Here is an 18,104-nt window from a genome sequence, read left to right on the forward strand (position 1 = left end):
ACTATAATTAATTAAAACATAAGGTAAGCTAAAGCAGATGTATTTATGCCTTAATTCTTTTAATATAGTCCTTTCTGTATAATTTTATAAGGCAGATTTTCCTAGAGAACTCTTCTAAAACCTGATGCCTGCATGAAAAAGTGGAACAAAACCATGCAACAATCAGTCAGTCAGTCAGTCAGTCAATCAATCAGTCAATCTGGTCCAAGACTTCTGGCACTAATAATAAACATCATACAATAAAATATTAAAATATTAATCTTAAAATACCACCAAAGAGCAAGAGTTATGCAATATAGCTTCATAATAGTTGACAAAGCTCTGGTAACGTATCTAAATGCTCTATATGAGCTCCATTTTAACTTAAAAGGCAGGTCTGACCAAGAGGGAGGCTATACCAGATTACTGGGGCCAAAATATGCTTCCTGGCAGGGGTGAAATCAACTTACTTTCGCTACCGGTTCGCAAATGTGAACACATGCCACATCCGCGTATGCGCAGGACCTTTCACCAATGCACAGTGTGTCAAAAATGGGACGTGATGACACCTGGGCGGGTGGGTGGAGCCTCCCGCCGCCACCACTACCGATTCGGCCAAACCAATTGCACCAATGCTTCCTGGCCTCTTCCCTTCTACTCCCCATCCACCCTTGCAAATGGAGCACCAAGGTGATTGACCTCCAGTTGTATTTTAAGGTTTTTCTCTAAAGAACTCAAAAACTAGGGCTGGGAGGAATTATAAATAGCATCTAATATACAATATAAAAAGTTGGAGGAATCCGAATTAATACTGAGATTTACCATGAAATCCCAGAATATAAGGATGTCCTTGGGGAGGAACAAAGTTCATTATAATTGCTTCTGTAATCCAGTTCTTCTAACATATTTCCCAGGGGAAATGACACCGCATAAATTGTTTAAAGAAGCCACTCTTCTTAATATACATATAATTAGGCTCTGACTTTTAAAAATGCTTCTGTTTATACTGTCATACGTGATTGTAGGTATATTTATTAACATACCAATCTCTAAGTGAAATCTAGTTTCCAAATCTGAAAATGGTCTGATCCATGCTATGTTGATACTTTGCAGAAAATTAATATCCTAAAATATCAAATAAATGAATTATCTGCCATTTTTAAGTTTTTCTTTCTGCCAACTATCTATAGTGCATTAAATAGGTTTAACTATGCAGGGCATAAAAATATAACTTCCCCTCCTATCAGTAAAATTTTATTCTGATATGATCATTAAAAAATAGAAATAATTTAAAGTTCATCATCTTCTATTTCTTATGTCAAACCCCATGGAGTGGATGGAAAAGCAGGAGAAAGGAATGTTTTAGAAAGATGGAAGTAGAATTACTTTATTTATAATCTGCTGCCCCTTTGAAAATCCTTTTGACTGGGAAGGCCATTAAATTGTATTTAGTTGTTATAATTACATCACCTCTTTCATCCAAGAGGTCAAGTAGTTAAAACCTAGATAGTCAGATTCTAAGGTTGCAATTTTACATTTTAGCAATAATAATTTAATATGTGATGCCTGATCACCTTAGTAATTTCTGGCAACTTACAAACTCCAAATACATAGTGAAAGCAATTAAAAACATAAACAACTGAGAGTCCAGTTAAAAAACCACCAAAACAATAAAAACACAAGCAAGTAACTTGTGGGACAAAGGCAGGTCTTAAGATCTTTCCAAAACTGCAGAATGAAGGTGTCCATATCTCTGGGGGGGTATTCTTTTTCAGAGGTAGGGGGCAGTGACTTAAAAAGCATAGTTCAACTGCCCCACAAGATGTTCAATTGAGGAGAACCAATCACCCAATCAGCCAACATTATGGGTGAGCAACAACATTTGGAGATGAGGCAATCTTTCAAATACGAGCCACAGTGGCGTAGTGGTTAGAGTGCAGTCCTGCAGGTTACTTCTGCTGGCTGACTGCAATTTGGCAGTTCAAATCTCACCAGGCTCAAGGTTGACTCAGCCTTCCATCCTTGAGAGGTGGGTAAAATGAGGAGTCAAGATTGTTGGGGGCAATTTGCTGACTGTAAATTGCTTAGAGAGGGTGTAAAGCGGGATATAAATACTATTGCTATAATCAGACTCTGTGCCATTAAGGGCTTTATAGATAACAACTTGCACCTTGAATGGTACCTGGAAGCCTACTGGCAACTAACAGAGTTTGGGACTCACGGGCATAATGAAAAGTGCCCATTACTGCTCAAGTTGCAGCATTTTGAAGCAGTTGAGCCTTCCACAGGGTCTTTAAGGGCAACCTCATGTAGAGCACATTGCCATAATTTAATCATGAGGTAATCAGGGTATGTATGACCATCCAGGGTCTAGCTGAGGAAAGGCTGCATTTCATTATATTATTTTGTTACATATTATTTCTAAATTGTATTTCTTAACTAAAAGAAAAGGCCCATTTTTGATAATTATATTTTTGTCAAAAAGAAGAAAATTCTAATTTAACATTCTAATGCCATCTGTATATCAGCAATGGCTGTAGACCATTATGTCAAAGTATAAAAAGTATTTTATACCCACAACCCACCATGCAACACAAAGAATTAACCTGTCCTGGAGTAAATTGTCAAGAAAGCAACATCCAAATAATTATTGATTCCAAATCTGTATATACTGAACAGTGCAATACATAAAAATGAGATAACACACTTCTTCAAAAACAGCAAGTTCCAGCCACGTGGTAGCTTGTTCTCAAGTTTAACATACAACAGAATATGTATCAACTACAGTCTAGTCCCAGAGAAAGCTTAATTATAAAAGCAGATAACAATGGTTTGCCAATCATATTGGAATAGTTAATTTCAAACTGCTCAAAACAAAATTGTTTCATGGTTGCTGGCAAAAATATCAGAAAGCTATCAGACAGCTATTTAGAGCAACAAACATTTAAAGCAATACAATCAAAATCATGATGTACTGTATTTGAGTAGAATTACATGTTTCTTACCCTAAATACTATGGCACTGCACAGAAACCTTTATATTTTTTTAAAAAACCTCTGATTTGGTCCAATGCAGAAGAACAGAATCAGCTGTTAAATCATTGCAATGGAAAATATGTGCTGAAACTTACTTGCATGTTAAGTAGAAAAGAATATTCTTAAAAGCACAAACCAAATTACAATGTTTCATTTTGGTTTATCATACTTACTTTTTCATATTTATTCATGCAAAAATCAGATTTATAAGTTATACCAAGTAACTTAATATAAATCAGCAAAGCACACTTAAATTTGCAGAGATTATTTTTAAATAGAAAAATGGGAAATTATGCTCTTACAATATCTACTATAATTTTATTACACATTCTCTTTAAAACCTGCAGCTTTTAAAAGGTGCAAGAGTCATGAGAACTGTAAGAATGTCCCTGTGTACTAGAAGCCTACCTGTTGAAGTTTAAAATAACAGCACTGCAGTTATGTGTAAAATATGAGCAAAAGGTTAATATAAAATTTAAAGTTAAAATAACAATGTATGTAGTGCAAAATAGAATAGCCTTTAGTTGCATAAGGGAAACAGTTCTGAACTGTTTTTACAGTTTTCCATTCTTATAAACCATGAAATTCCCCAAATCATTGCTAGACTTTCTTCTCTTCCACTACAGTTGGAATTTACTGAAAACAGATTTTTTTTCATGCAAGATGCTAGTAACTACTAGCCAATATTAAGAATCTGTTTCTGAAGCGTAAACAGCATAAAAACTAAATCTAAATATAAACTTTATTTCTGCTATAGTTCCCAACACCAACTGTAATGCTGCTGCTCAAATACTGAAGCTTATTTTATGGAATACAGGGAGGTAGAGAAAGAAGTATCAGCAGTAATCATCTTTCTCTTCCTTTCACAAAGGTATCTCCTGGTAAAGTTTTCTGTGAGGTGAGGGACAAGTAGATACACAACCAAATACTTATTTGTAGCCTAAAAACTGCATGTCTAATCTGCCATCTCATTTCAGAGTACCCAAATAAGCAATGGCTTCCACATGGAAGTTGAAGAAGGGGGGGGGGGGGCTTGAAGAAAAACACTTGTATTACTGTTTTGAAAGTTGTATTAGCGGGGAATCCAAATTATGTGGAAACTCTATCAGTGCAGAGTTGGGATCAAAACCCATGTAGCCCATGTAGCTAGAATGAAAACTTCCAATGAAAGTGAAAATATTTTAATCTGATATGCGAAACAATTTACTAAAGACCCCAAAGTAGAACAGTACAAGCAGTTAAAAGTAATCATTTTAAGCAATGAGAAAAGGACAAAATGAAGTAACAGATGATGAAGCTACCAAAATGCTTATTAAGAATCCATTTTGGATTCTTAATAACTGTTAATTGACATAGATTCACCAAAATATTAGGACAACAAAAATACCTCAAGCTTAAAAAAACCTTTTTGTGCAGCAAGATCAAAATTAATTTGAAAATAAATTAAGTTACTACTCCTTTTTACATCTTACAGAAATGAAACACACAAACACTCAGTGATTGAGCCAATGAGATTGGGCCAGGGAAAAACCAAGTAAAATGGAGGTTGCTTTCATCAAAAGTTTTAGGCGTTTGCTAATATCACAGTAGAGACTTACAAATATGATAGCTTTTTAAAAGCTGTAACTGATAAGTAATCCATACTACAGAAAAAAGCTTCACTGAAACACCATGAAGTCAACTACAGCAATCATAGCTACAAGGTGCTACAATTCAAAGGTCATTTAAAAGGCACTTGTTTCTCAAGAATAAGCCTTATGCCTTTTAATTCTATACTAAAACCTTATTCATAGACATCAACGTAATATCTCAGCATGCATTAATCATGTATTGTAGAAATAATCTTCTACAAGCCATTAAGTTGGATTACTATATGGAGATGGATTTAAAGCATATTATTCTACATATTAATTAACTGCAGGTTTCTGGCTGATACTAACAATGCATTCTAAAAATATGATTGCTGTTGATTTCTCCTATTCCGAATTTATAAGTAACAGGGAAAAATTAGAGCTAAACTGACTTAAGATTGGTGTATTCAGAAATATTATGAGATACTGTTAATTAATTATGAGACTTCAGTGAAGACAAAAGTGGTGGACAAAACGTTAAAAAACTAAAGCAACTTTTCCTTTTATACTCAGGAATAGCATAGGTAGCCTATTCAACATAGTTAAAGTAAAACATAGCAATGCTTCTACTTTTTCAATTCTGTTTTCTGAAATGTTTAGTCATTCTGATGAATTGAAAGATTTTTAAAAAGTCAAAAGAAATATCTGCCGCCTTCATAAATCATGAACAGCCATTCAGAAAAATAAAATAGTTTTAAACAACACTCTAAACTGTAACAGCAGCATATGAAATCTTAGAAAAAGTAACATTTGTGTCAAGCTTAGTCTGGAAAAAGAAATGATGAATCAATCTTAAAAAATGCAAAGGAATGTTTGACAAGTTGCCCAATACCTACCAAATCATCACAAAATTAAAGGAAATATCTTAATATAGCTATTAAGATCCCAAATTCAGGATCATTGTTTGATTACTGAAAAGTTCACCATAATTCAGGAAATATATATTGTTCAACCTATGCTGTGCATTCTATCTTTAAAGTACCATTTCTATATTCTGGTGTTCCTCTAGTTTACATAATGAGAACTCCAGAATGTGCAAGGTGATTGACTGTAACTCTTTTAATTCAGAAATAATCCTATGGAAATCATGAGAAAGTATGCAATTACAATTTTTATATTTATATTTCAGATATGTTCATGTTTCATATTATGCCAAACTATTAAAAAATCTCAGATGAAAGATCAGCAAGATTAAATCAAACACACAAAACAGCCATGAGTAATTTGCATTTAATCCTTTGGATTGCAACTGGATTGATCCAGACAACTGCAAACATCTAAACTGGTTTAAGGCTGACTGACATTTGCTCTGGATTTTCTCATTAGTTTTGCTTTGATTTTGCAAGACTGTATTATGTCTTGATGTAGGATTTTATATGAAAGCTTTAGGCAACAGCTAGAGATGCAGTTTTAGATGCAGTTTTTTCTTCACAAATCATGCAAAAACAACAAAAAACAGGCTATGACAAAAATTGTAACATAATTGGTACATGAACTGCCTTCACTGCCTGATTGCACAAGCAGGAAAAAGTTGCTGCTTAACTCAATCCAACTTTTACTCAACCGCAAAGAGATGAGCAAATGATGGAACTGTTAGTCTTGTAGTTATAAGAGACTGTTATAAAGTGCAAGAGAGAAACCAATATCTAGCACACAAGACCAATATTATTTTAGTATTCCCATTCATCAGTTTTCATGTCCAAATAGTAAAGAATGTTCTGTGCAAGCTTCACTGCCTGTTTCCTGGATACTTTTGAGCGCTCATCTTGAGGATCTATAGCATCAAGTGCTAGAAGCTGTTTGGTGAGGAGCTCCTCTAGCCGCATGTAGTTTTTATCAGTTCTGTTCCCATCAAAAGACAACACCTCTTGCTGAATCTGAGCTACATTTCCAAGAATATTCCAAATTGCTTTTTGTGATGTGACGTCTGTTTCTGGTTGCTCTATAAAGGTTTGTTGCTTAAGAAGTGCCTCCTTAAGTCAGTATAAGTTATTGAGGGTTTGCACTTCTATCACTGCTCGCCTCCTGGCTTCTCGGATGCAAGGATTATTGCCTGGGCTTATTTCATCCAACTGGGCGATTAACCCTTGCAGTTCTGTCTTTGACTTTAGATACAAATCTGAAGCCTTCTCTATTTTTAAAGGGAACCTTTAACTTCTTTCATGTTCTTGCGTATGTCTTCTATTTTTATAATGGATCCGTTTTGTGCCAAGTCATAAGCATAAGTGGAATCTGCTTCTTCTTCCAGATCCAGATATTTTTGCAATCTATTGATCTCTTCCACTACTTCTTTACGATAGTTTCTTATTTCTGGGTGGCCACATACATCTAAGGCATCCAGATCAGCTATCAGACCTATGAGTACACAGGATAAATGTCTACAGGTCTCATTGTTATTTACTCCCATTAACACAGCAATAAGAGTCCCTTTTGCTTTGTTCACATCTCCTATGACAGAATTAATTTTGGAAACGGAAGGATGTGCATCACTGGACAATGGCAGGGAAGGCTGCTGCTTTGTACAACGACTTATAATTTCTTGAACAGCACATATTTTGGTCAGGGTGCGATATCTGGCTTTCCGCAGAGAAATTTTCCCTCCGGTTTTTACTTGAGTGAGTCTAAAAATTATATCCTGTAAACCTTCTTCAAATTCTTCAGTTACACAGTTGCCTCCTTTATAAAAAGCAGTGATTTCCTGCTCCACCAATGCCTGTGCCTCATTAAATATGGATTCTATCTCCAGCCTTTGGGGATGGTTTGCATTCTGCTCTAGTTCCTTAAGCAGTTTCTCAGTTTCTTGGGCAGCCCTCTTTCTGGCTTGCTGAACATCACCTCTTCCTTCAGCATCCACAGAATCTATTTCAAAAAGCTGTTTAGTCAAAGTCCTTTCTAATTTCTTATAAGCTCTATCACTAGACAAACCACTGAAGGCTACTACTTGAGATTCAAACTCTTTGACTTCTTTTTGTATTTCTTGCAGCCTTTTGATAGATGGATGTTGGTTACCCATATCCATTCTTTTTCTTCATCCAGTTTCAACAGAACTAAAAACAATGGAGAATACAATAAAATGTAACAGATTGCTTAAAATATTCTAAAAACATATATGTACAGTTGGAAGTACTCAAGAAGCATTCCACTATTGTTTTATTCAAGAGACAATATAGTACAGTTACAACATAACATCTTTTTGAAGATATAATAGCTCTTGAAAGATTCTGCCAGTTGCTTTAAATCTGATGCATATTATGAATTTACAAAATATCTAATTGGTCTACCCCTTGCCAAAAGTAAAAACAATAAACTAAAATGTTCCAAGCAGAGTGGTTTCTTTCCCCAATCTCTTTAAATACCACAAGCAAGTCATAACAAGTGCTGATGTTTTGGGAAAAAAACAGTACCAACTCCCGCCCCATACAATATTCTTCTAGTATCAAAAGCAGATAAAATAAAGACAAAAACTAGATATATTACCCTTCTTTGATCAGCCCAGGGAAATACAAAGTTATATTTTTGCCTTTTCCTCTTTTTTCCAGAGATAAAGACAGTTGTCCTCATAATTTCAAACTGTACAAGCTACTGCACTCAGGATAACAATACTTTTGAGTTCAGTCCATTCCATCCCACTCAAAACACATTGTGTTCTACCAGTTACAGCTTGGTACAGAACAGTGGTTCCCAAGGTGGGGACCAGGAAGCACAAGGGGACAATTTGATTTTTAATGGGGGCAATTTGAACCTTGTTTTAAATCAAGTTAATGGCCTTTTAGACTTCCTCCATGTGAGTAGAGTTCACTTTTTGAGTAAAGTAAGAATTATATGTCAGGTGGGGGATCAAGATTTTAAAGATGCTTAGGTGGGGAATGGCCAAAAAAAAAAAAGGTTGGGAACCACTGGTAAAGAACGAAGCTGCAACACATTCAACCCTGCCACTTATTACACACCAACGCCTCCCGGGTCCGTCCTACTCTTACCCAGTGAGAAGCTCTTTGGGGGAAGCGACTCCCCGTGCACAGAGCTTGATCCCCGGCCCCTGTTTCAATCCTACATTCCTGCAGGAAGGTAGCCAGGAATCAGCCCCGAGCTCGGGCCGCTTCCCCCAGGTAGAGCACGCCGACAACCTCCCCGCCGTCCTCTCTCTGCCCCCCCCCCCCCCCCCCCCCCCGTGACTTCACAATGCTGCACAATCTAATTCCGCTTTGGCCACCGAGGCGCTTCTCCGGGAACGGCTGAAGGAGGGGATCGCGGGGGGGAGGAGGGGGGGAAGCAAACGGGTTTGAATTCGGGTTCTGGAGGAGAGGAGAACAGAGGAATTCGGTTCACTGGACTCTGCCGGGTCCAATTCGGGTCCTCCCCCCCCCCGTTCCGAAAGACCTTTTATCAACCAGGAGTTATTTGCCGAGGGGAAGACCCATCCGCGCCGTCACAATCTCCGCACAGGTTTCCCCCCCTCCCCGGCCCTATCCCCGACACGTGCCTCAATTCCCCCCCCCCCCCGACGCGGCTGTTCCCAGCTGATACCTAAATCTAGCCCACCCCCTGCTGGGACTCCGCCGCCGTCAGCTACGCTACGCTCAGTCTCCCACCCGCTGCACGCGACTGCTTCAACACCCGCCAGTAGTGCGGATTAATCGCCTGATCTGACGCAGAGCGGGTCTTCCAAGAAGCCCCCCTCCCCCGCTGCACTAAAAGAGGGGCTTGGGAGTCCCAGGACTACGAGCGACACGAGGCGAACAGCCGCTTGGCCTACTCGCCTTGGGAGACCAGGCAGTTCCCTTCTCCCCTCATCCCCCCCCCCGGGACCTTTGCCTAATCCAGATTGGTCCCTCCACCGGATCCCGATAAACGAGGACTTCTCTCCGCCTCTTTCTCTCAACGGCCCACCTTGACAGTAGGAGAGAGAGAGAGAGAGAGAAGGCAGGCATAGGGGAGGACGCCACAGGATGGACTGGAAAGGGCGGCAATTGAGGTCGTTTAGAGCAGCTTTCAGGTCACCCCCGTTGGCCGCCGAGCTTTCACCCCCACCCCTCCCTCGTTCGATTCGGCCCCCTGGCTCGCCAACTTCGCCGGGATGTCAAGTCTTCACAATCGCCCACCAAAGCAATCTTACCAGGCCCGGCTGCCTTTGCTTTTCTCTCTCAGTTTGAGAAGCTTGGACCCCTTTCTCGCTCCCTATTAAACAACAACCATCCGGGCATGTTAACTGCAACTCGCCCAGCTCCTTCGCCCCGTCGGCAAGCACCGAGCATTCCTGCCTCTTCCTTCCCTCCACAAGTCTCCCCCGCCCCCCGCTTCATCTTCACTCCACACTCTTCCTCCTCTCTCCCGCCCCCCCCCCCCGAGAAACCGAGAGTCAGGTAATCCCACTAACGTCGATCCGCTCCTTCAGCTCCTTTCCCTCGAACCGGCGTTGCGAGCTTCCCATTCTCTTCCCTCTGCATTCCAATCCCCACGTTATCGTCCTTCGGAAGCGCACGACAGGATGGGAGCTGTCCGTAGCACCTTCGCCGCCAACGTCCCTCCCGCTTCCCCCCCCCCTCTCACTCTCTCACCTCAAGGGTGGCTCGGAAACGATCCAGGCTGGTTGCAACACTCCCGCTGCCAGCCCAGCTCGTGCGGACTCCCGGCGTTCGCCAACGCCGGCGCCATTTGAGGGAACGAGGAGAGCGCGCGAGAACTGACAAGGAAATCTCCCTCCCCCCGCCTTTTACGACGTTGCCGTAAAGCGACGGGTGCGTTGAGGTCTTTGAGGCTGCCGCCGCTGTTTAGTCCTCGTCTCGGTCTGACCGGAATGGCGGCGCTCGTGAAGAGCCGAGGGTTTCTATACAGCCGAGGCGGTTGCCCCTACCTAGTCTCGAGCTGCTTCGGCTGCAAGTCCTCAGTCTCCGGGGCGTCTTCGCTGGGCGAAGACCCGGAGAGGAAGAGCTCGCCCCCGCCTCCCAAGAGAAAGGTAAAGCGGAGGAAATAAGGAACTAGGGACCCGGGTGCCCCTGTCAAAAGTTTCGTGTTTCCATTCGTCTGGTTCCCAGCCAGCGTGACGAGACTGCGGGAAGGCACCTGGTGATGTTCTGCCTGTCATAGAGTCGATGGCTGGGTTCCCGTAGCCCAAGTTTTAACGATACTCTGGTTGCTTTGAGTGTTTTGTAAATCCAGCTAATTGTGATTTACTCGTCAAATCTTGGTAAGCAAATGAGAGAAATGAAGGAAACTGCTTGAAGTTAGTGAAATGATGATGTCTTATCCTGGACAAGGCACTGCACATAACTTTATTTTGTTTTTTATTTATTTGGTTTGTTAAACATGTACAAGATAACAGGTATAAGTATAAACATGAACAACGGAAATGAATACAAATAAATGGGGAGAGTAGGACAGGGACGGTAGGCACGCTGGTGCGCTTAATTTGTGTGTTAAGTTATAATATGGCTACTTTGGTTTTCTTTCTGTGAAATAAAATATTAGATTGCATCTTTTGTTGATGCGAGATTCTTTTTTCATTAAATAAAAGTGTTTCCTTCTGTTTAATGCACTGGCTTTACTGATCAGTGCTCTAGTACTAACTTCTCATCCAGATTACCATTTTGCACTGTGTGTAAAGCTGATTTTGAAAACTGTTTAGGAACTGATAGCAAGTGTCTGGGACTGAACATTCACTTCATTGTCAGCATGCTTTCGATTTAAGAAGCTGATTTTAACTCCTGAATCTCTTCATATTTTGGAACTCCATAAAGAATACATAGATATTTAGACCATCCTTCCCCAGCCTGAGGCTTGATAAGAAATGAATGGAGCACACCTACTCGCTGTGGCATTGGTGGGATAGTGGTTATGCCATCGTAATCTCTGTTCTGCCTTCTTTTTTATATGTGTTTATAAAGGGATGGGGGTTTTGGGTTACCACATTAAGAGTATTATCCTCCCTTCTGAAACCTTCACCAATGCTACTACTTGGTCGATAATGGTTCCTAGATCTGGAATGAACATGGTTACTTTGTTAGCTTTTGAAGCTTTAATACAATCCCCAAAAACTAGGAGTAAGAGTCAGTAATTATATTGCTGTTTCCATTTATCTCCAATAATATTTTGGGTTGGGGTTTTTTGCCATGTTAGATTATAGTTAGATTAGTCTCAAATTTTAAATTACAATTTCAGAATACTGTATTACAAGTTGCCCAGAAAAATTATTTTGAAGGGCAGCTTATAAAATGATTTTAATATCCTCACAATTCCTCTTCTGCAGTTAAAATTACAAACAATTGCTTTATGTTATCATGAACTTTGAAGTTCATGAAGTTCTGCATGAACTTTACTCCTTTGGGGTATTTTGTTTTGTAGTTTCTTTTTTTTCCAATTGAGCTACTCCTTTATGGGGAGATCAGTTTTTCACTTGACATTTTCTTATTAAAATAGGATCTGAAAATTACAGTGGGGATGTTCAGCAATGCATGACATCATGGGTTTATTTATTTATTTATTGAATTTATAGGCCACCCAATCCCGAAGGACTCCAGGTTTGGAACTGAGCATTTGAGCATTTGGGGGATTAAGGGCAAACTACAGATGTTAAGTCTTATGGAGACATATAAATACCACACCTGTTTTCTATCAGGGAAAAAAAGAAAATTTGGGAACTATGTATGAAGTTTGGAAAATTGTGTGCCTTATATTGATTGTCTTTTTCTAGGTTTTAATTTGATAGCATTCTTTTTTTGAAAAAAATATTTGCTCTGATTATTTCATTTCATCACCACTGTCCTATTTGATGTTTGCTAAACTACAAGAGAGACATAAGATTGAACTTTGTCCAGTGTTAAATGTTATTCTTTAAAAATTTGCTTAATCTTTTCTCACCTTTATAATTGTTTGTATAGCTTGCCTCTTTCATTGGGCAATATAATGTTGAAATAATTTGTGATGCTTTGTATTATTAACCCCTCTTCCTCTCTTTTTAAGGTTTCACATTTTCATCCTCCTTCAGATTCTTGCTGTGACTGGATTGGGCCTCCTGATCAATATTCAAATCTTCGACCAGTAATATTTTATATTCCTAAACATGAAACACCATTGCAGCGAAGACTGAGAGAACTTAGACAGGAAACCCAGGCTTGGAATCAAGAATTCTGGACAAATCAAAATCTATCATTTAGAAAGGTAGAAATATAAACCACTAGGTGGCACTGGGTGTCCTTTTAAGGCTTGTAGCAGATTTGTTTTAAGCAATGAATGATATTCAACTGTTCAATATACAAAACATTTTTTTATATTTGTGATATTTTTAATTTATTTTTCATTTCTAAATTTCTTCAATACCAATTATGAAGTCTTACTATCATAAACTTAATTATTTGTTTACCCTAACCTAGAGCCAGTGTATTTTTTTGTAAGGAGGAAGTATTGCTATACAAATGTGTTAGTCTTAAGTAGGTCCTCTCTCAGTTTTAATAGTCTTATCAAAATGAATATACAGCTGCTGAATTGTTTGTTACAGAATTGCATATATTGAAGATACATTAATCTCTCATTGTTTTGAAGAGAATCTTTCCCATCAGTTAAAATATTAGATGGAGTGGATTTTGCAATAACTATTATGATTGATAATAGTCATTTATAAGATGATACCAATACACTAAGAACCAATATATTGTAATATTATTGAATCCTATTTCAGGAAAAAGACGAATTGTTTGTTCTAGACTGAAAGCCAAGGGAATACAGTCAAGAGATGAAAAGGTTAGATCATTAATATCATTTGGCACACATTCTTAAATTATTTATGTTATTTGTGGATTTTAAATCTTAGAATATAATCTAAGTCAAATACTTATATCCCACTTTTGATCAAAGAAATCATGCATATATGACTATTTTAATAAAGCCAAAACAAAAATGGTTTGGAGTATTATTTGGTGTTGATTTGCTAAAATTTTATTTTCTTATAGTGTTTCTAATCCACAAATTCCATTTGTATTTTAAAATAGATTCTATCACAGAAAATTTAGTTTTGGAATAAGAACATTAGGCTCTGTGAGAGTGAGGTTGTAAGTTAGAGAACTAATGACACGGAATAATATAACTAAAATTCAGTTACAGAGAAGCCTGGAAGAAGTCACTTTCCATGAATTTGAAATAGGTCGTGGTTATAAAAGAAATATTCTTCTTCTCCGCTTAGTATTATATTATTCATTTAACCCAGGCAACCCAACCTATGGCTCATAGTCCAAATGCATCCCTGGACACCTAATAAAGTATCCCTACAAGATTGTTAACTTTTAACAAGTCTGTTATTTATATTCACCAACTATATATTTATGTGGCCCAAGATCATTCATCTTTACTCAATGTGCCTAGGCAAGCCAAAATTTTGGACAAACCAGTTATTACTAATGCTACTGCTTATAATTCATACAGCATTTCCATTTTACAGGATTCATATAGCTTTTAATGTGAACGTCCCTAAAATAATGCAAGCATTCTGTGAAGGGTTGTTTGTATATAGAAGAACCGTAAGGAGCCATAAATCTATAAATATGGATATCCTGCCTTCAATTTCAATTTGATATTAAACCTGTCATAATAAATAACAAAGAAATTAACCATTAAGATTTGTTTTTTCTTATCTATACACTGTGATTTCATTTCCTTTTCAGGTCAGAAAGCATCACTGACTGCAGAAGAAATGGCTGAATTTACAAAGATTTCCTAAGTAAAAACTTGAAAAAAAATGTATACTATAATAGGTGAGGAATACTTTTCAGGATAGTTTTCTTTCCTTATCTGTCAAATCAGTTCTACCCTTCACTTTGTTAATTTATTTTAAAACCAATTTGTTTAATAACCTTTTTGGAACTGTTTCCAAATCACCAGCTGACTTTACCTGTTTCTCTGTTGCCATTCATCTACCAATCTGCGTTGTACTTTCTATATTCTTAATATTTCTTCATTGACTGTATTTCATCTAGTGCAGTAGGCTGCACATCAGTCTCATACTATATGTAACTGATAATAGCAGGCCTTGAGGCAGATACCTGGAGGCCTAAAACATTCAATTGTATTCACTGAGATTTGCAGATAAGGGGGATATAAAATAAAATAAATAAAACATTGCTTTAAATCATGCAGTTTTTTGCATACACCCACACACATATAGTACAGAGTAGGGTATTTTTCTAGAAAGATACTTCCAACGATACAAATTTGTAAGGGTTCATTTTAATTATTGAAAGACAGAAGATTTTTTTCTAAATATTTATCTTCTCAGGATGATCATGATTTTGCTATGTTCCCTTGCTTTTAAATGTAGGGAATGGTACAAACGGAATTTTACCATCACATTCCTCATGGGACAAGTAGCATTTGAAAAAGCGTGGAAGAAATTTGGACTGAAATGAAGTACAAACTAACAGGTATCAATGTTGGGTAATTTTGACTCTTAAGTTGCAGCTTTGACATTTAAAAATACAAAACTAAAAATTTATGTTTCAGAAGTGCATGCATGCAGAGTTATCACCTATTATTCACATTTATGTCATTATGCTAATTTAAAACTAACAAGTTCTTTAAAAAATCACCCCAATGGTTAAATAGCAGCTTTTGCCTTTCTGTAGAAGAGCATTCCTCTTTTGGGGGAAGTTGAAATTAAGTATATTGCCAATTTCACTTATAGCTTACTGAAAATGGTCAGAATATCATCATTTTGAAAGCAATATTAATTTCTCTTTAGATAAAATCCAGCATATATTATTTTGTGGCTCTGAGTATTAAGATAGTTGCATAGTAAGCCTGCCCAAATATTAATTATAAACTAATTGTAGTTAATTTTCTCTTCTTTCTCCTTTTAGTTTTTTCAACCAAAGATGAGACGAAGAATTGAGTTTCTGTCATAAATTATATCAAAGCATTCTGGTATATTTGTATATAGGTATTTTATTTATTTATGTATTTATTTATTTTGTTCATTTATATACCAGATGCTTCCAGCTGAATACAATAAAAGGAAAAGGATTCCCAATCCCACAACCTAGGTTCATGCCCAGTGCCTTGTCAAAACATTAAACGGTAGAGGGGAAATGGCATTAAACAGATACATTGAACTTCAGTCACATAACTTACAATTTTCCTTTATTGAGCCTGGTTGAATTGTTTTCCTTCCACTGGAGTTGCTCTTAGTTTGTCTAAATATAAAAAATATTAACATTGCATAGAAGAATACTGCATATATCAGGAATTTGATACTCATAGAATAAGTTTAATACTTAATCATGGTGAGATTAGTAATTTGTTACTACTGTTTCAACTATAAATAATGCAAATAATTTAATATTTTTCTATGGAACTCTAATTATCACTCATGAATATGCCAGCATTATATTGTAATACATGAATATGATACTGTAATTGTGTCATTTACATCATGATTAACTGTGCAAAGTTTATAATTTAGGAATGGTTCTCCTAGTAAAGACTTTTGTTGCTGGGCATGAATTGCTTTGTCCTACATTGCTTTATTTTAAAATTTGTGACCAAATGTGTAGAACATCTTGCTAAATGGCTGAAAATAGTATGTTAACAACACATGTTATGATGTGGCATGGGGAACATCTGAGAAGTAGAAATGCCAAACCTACCCCACAAGACACACCTAATGCCCCCTTGGAACCTGCTTTATTGAGCTGGTCCTGAGACAAAAGGAATTATCTGGCTGCATACGAAATACTTGTACTTAAGATCTATTGGACTACAGTATGGATCCCTGGAAAATATAAAGAGGACTGGATTGACAATCCAGATGATCTCTGCTTCACCAACAGTGTCCAATCCTTTCATCTTTTTTATACATCATCAATTGCTAAATGACTGAAATATTTTAAGATGAGTTTGGAATTAATGTTGCATTTAATTAAATACAAAAAACATGTCTCCATTTTGATGTATTCTTTTTTCAAAATCTGATACTCAATGAGTACGATATTATTCATTCTAGAAGAAGTCATTGTGTCTGTCAATCTATTCTCACATAAATATTACCTTTATTTATTGATTTGTACATCCAATGCCTCTTTAATATATATATATGATAGATTGCATTAGTTTAATGGAAAGGCAGCGACTATTCCACAACTCAAAATATATACAGTGTGGCATGTCATATAATGATTTGCTCATGGCATTAAAGCAACTGACTTATTTATTCTGAAAACAGGCTCATTGAGATCGACTTCTGGCTGAATAGAAAGGTTCCTGGTCGATTTTGCATAGAGCAGTACTTCTGAGAGATTCAGATTGTGCATTCCTTCCACACAAGATTGCTTTTATTCACAGGCACATTTCTTCCAATAAAGGAAACAAATTAGCAGGTGAAAGCAACTTCTATTATCCATTCCATCTCTTGCAGCCATTAGTATTATAATAATAGGTCTGGCTGATTTTATCTCTCTCTAGGGCAGTGATGATGAACATTTTAGGCACAGAGAGGGCTCTACGTGCCGCCTCTGGCATGTGTGCCATAGGTTCACCATCATGGGAATAGGGGGTTGGTATACACAGAATATACTGTATATGCACAGACCCACACCAAAGGCAATTATATTGGCCACAAGAAAATAAAGCCAGTACTGAGCATGGAAATCTTTTTGTTGGGACAAGCTAAGAGTTACAGGACTGCATGTAAACTTAAGTTTCAGAAATTCTTCACTGGCAAGTTTTTTTTAATAAATGCTTCATTTGCTTTTTGCCCCATTATCCCCCTCCCCCTCTTTTTTAAACAAACAAATTGCCTAGGTGAAGAATTATTCAACTCCTGAATCTTGCATTCTTTTGTAACCCTGAGGTAAAGATAATTCTGATCCAAGCAGCTTCTGCATTATAATTACTGATATTGTATCACATATTCAGAGTACTGTATGGATTTTTCAGAAATGATTTGCTCTGTAATGTTCAAATCAAATAAAGGAAGTATCACTGATATTGGCTTTATAGAGAAATAACAAAAATAAATGTTTGATTTCCAGTTGAAGTTAATTTTTTTTAATGTCCAATATTTTTCAATACGATTGTGAGTTCTATGAGGAAACATCTTGTTTGTAAATTCTACATGGTGTTTAATTTGATGGGAAATGATTATTGCATTCCAAGCATGTCTTTTATTTCCTGCCATTCATTGGATCTCTTCATTGAAGTATTCATCTCACTGGAATAAAAGAGGATGAAAGAGAAGGAAGAAGCTGATTAAGGCTAAACTAAAAGCTCTTATGAATGTCTCTGTGTGATTGCAACTGCTATTACAGAATGTGTGTTTATAAACCAGAGTATTTTTAATTATGTAAAAGAAGAGCACTTTCATGGTATATTATTGTCAGCATCTTAAGTGTTTCAATTTTTATATTACCAGCATCCTCACTCCTAATTTCTAACCCACTATTTGTCTCATTTCCAAATAAAAAAGAGGATCTGAAAAGGA

General features: G+C 37.2%; 2 protein-coding genes across 2 annotated transcripts; one reads left to right on the forward strand and one right to left on the reverse strand.

The window, feature by feature from the left end:
- Window positions 1-2,596: 2,596 nt before the first annotated feature.
- Window positions 2,597-10,340, reverse strand: BAG5 (BAG cochaperone 5). The gene is given in 3 exon segments (XM_032234862.1): window positions 2,597-6,788; window positions 6,791-7,692; window positions 10,201-10,340. Coding segments are annotated over 2 exon segments (1,347 nt in total). The 5' UTR covers window positions 7,665-7,692; window positions 10,201-10,340; the 3' UTR covers window positions 2,597-6,315.
- A 24-nt stretch (window positions 10,341-10,364) lies between these two features.
- Window positions 10,365-18,104, forward strand: LOC116520599 (cytochrome c oxidase assembly factor 8). The gene is given in 9 exon segments (XM_032234872.1): window positions 10,365-10,598; window positions 12,602-12,799; window positions 13,317-13,326; window positions 13,329-13,378; window position 14,129; window positions 14,296-14,331; window positions 14,334-14,385; window positions 14,949-15,051; window positions 15,487-18,104. Coding segments are annotated over 8 exon segments (594 nt in total). The 5' UTR covers window positions 10,365-10,439; the 3' UTR covers window positions 15,037-15,051; window positions 15,487-18,104.

This window comes from Thamnophis elegans, chromosome 1 (assembly GCF_009769535.1).
Source record: "Thamnophis elegans isolate rThaEle1 chromosome 1, rThaEle1.pri, whole genome shotgun sequence".
Lineage (NCBI taxonomy): Eukaryota > Metazoa > Chordata > Lepidosauria > Squamata > Colubridae > Thamnophis > Thamnophis elegans.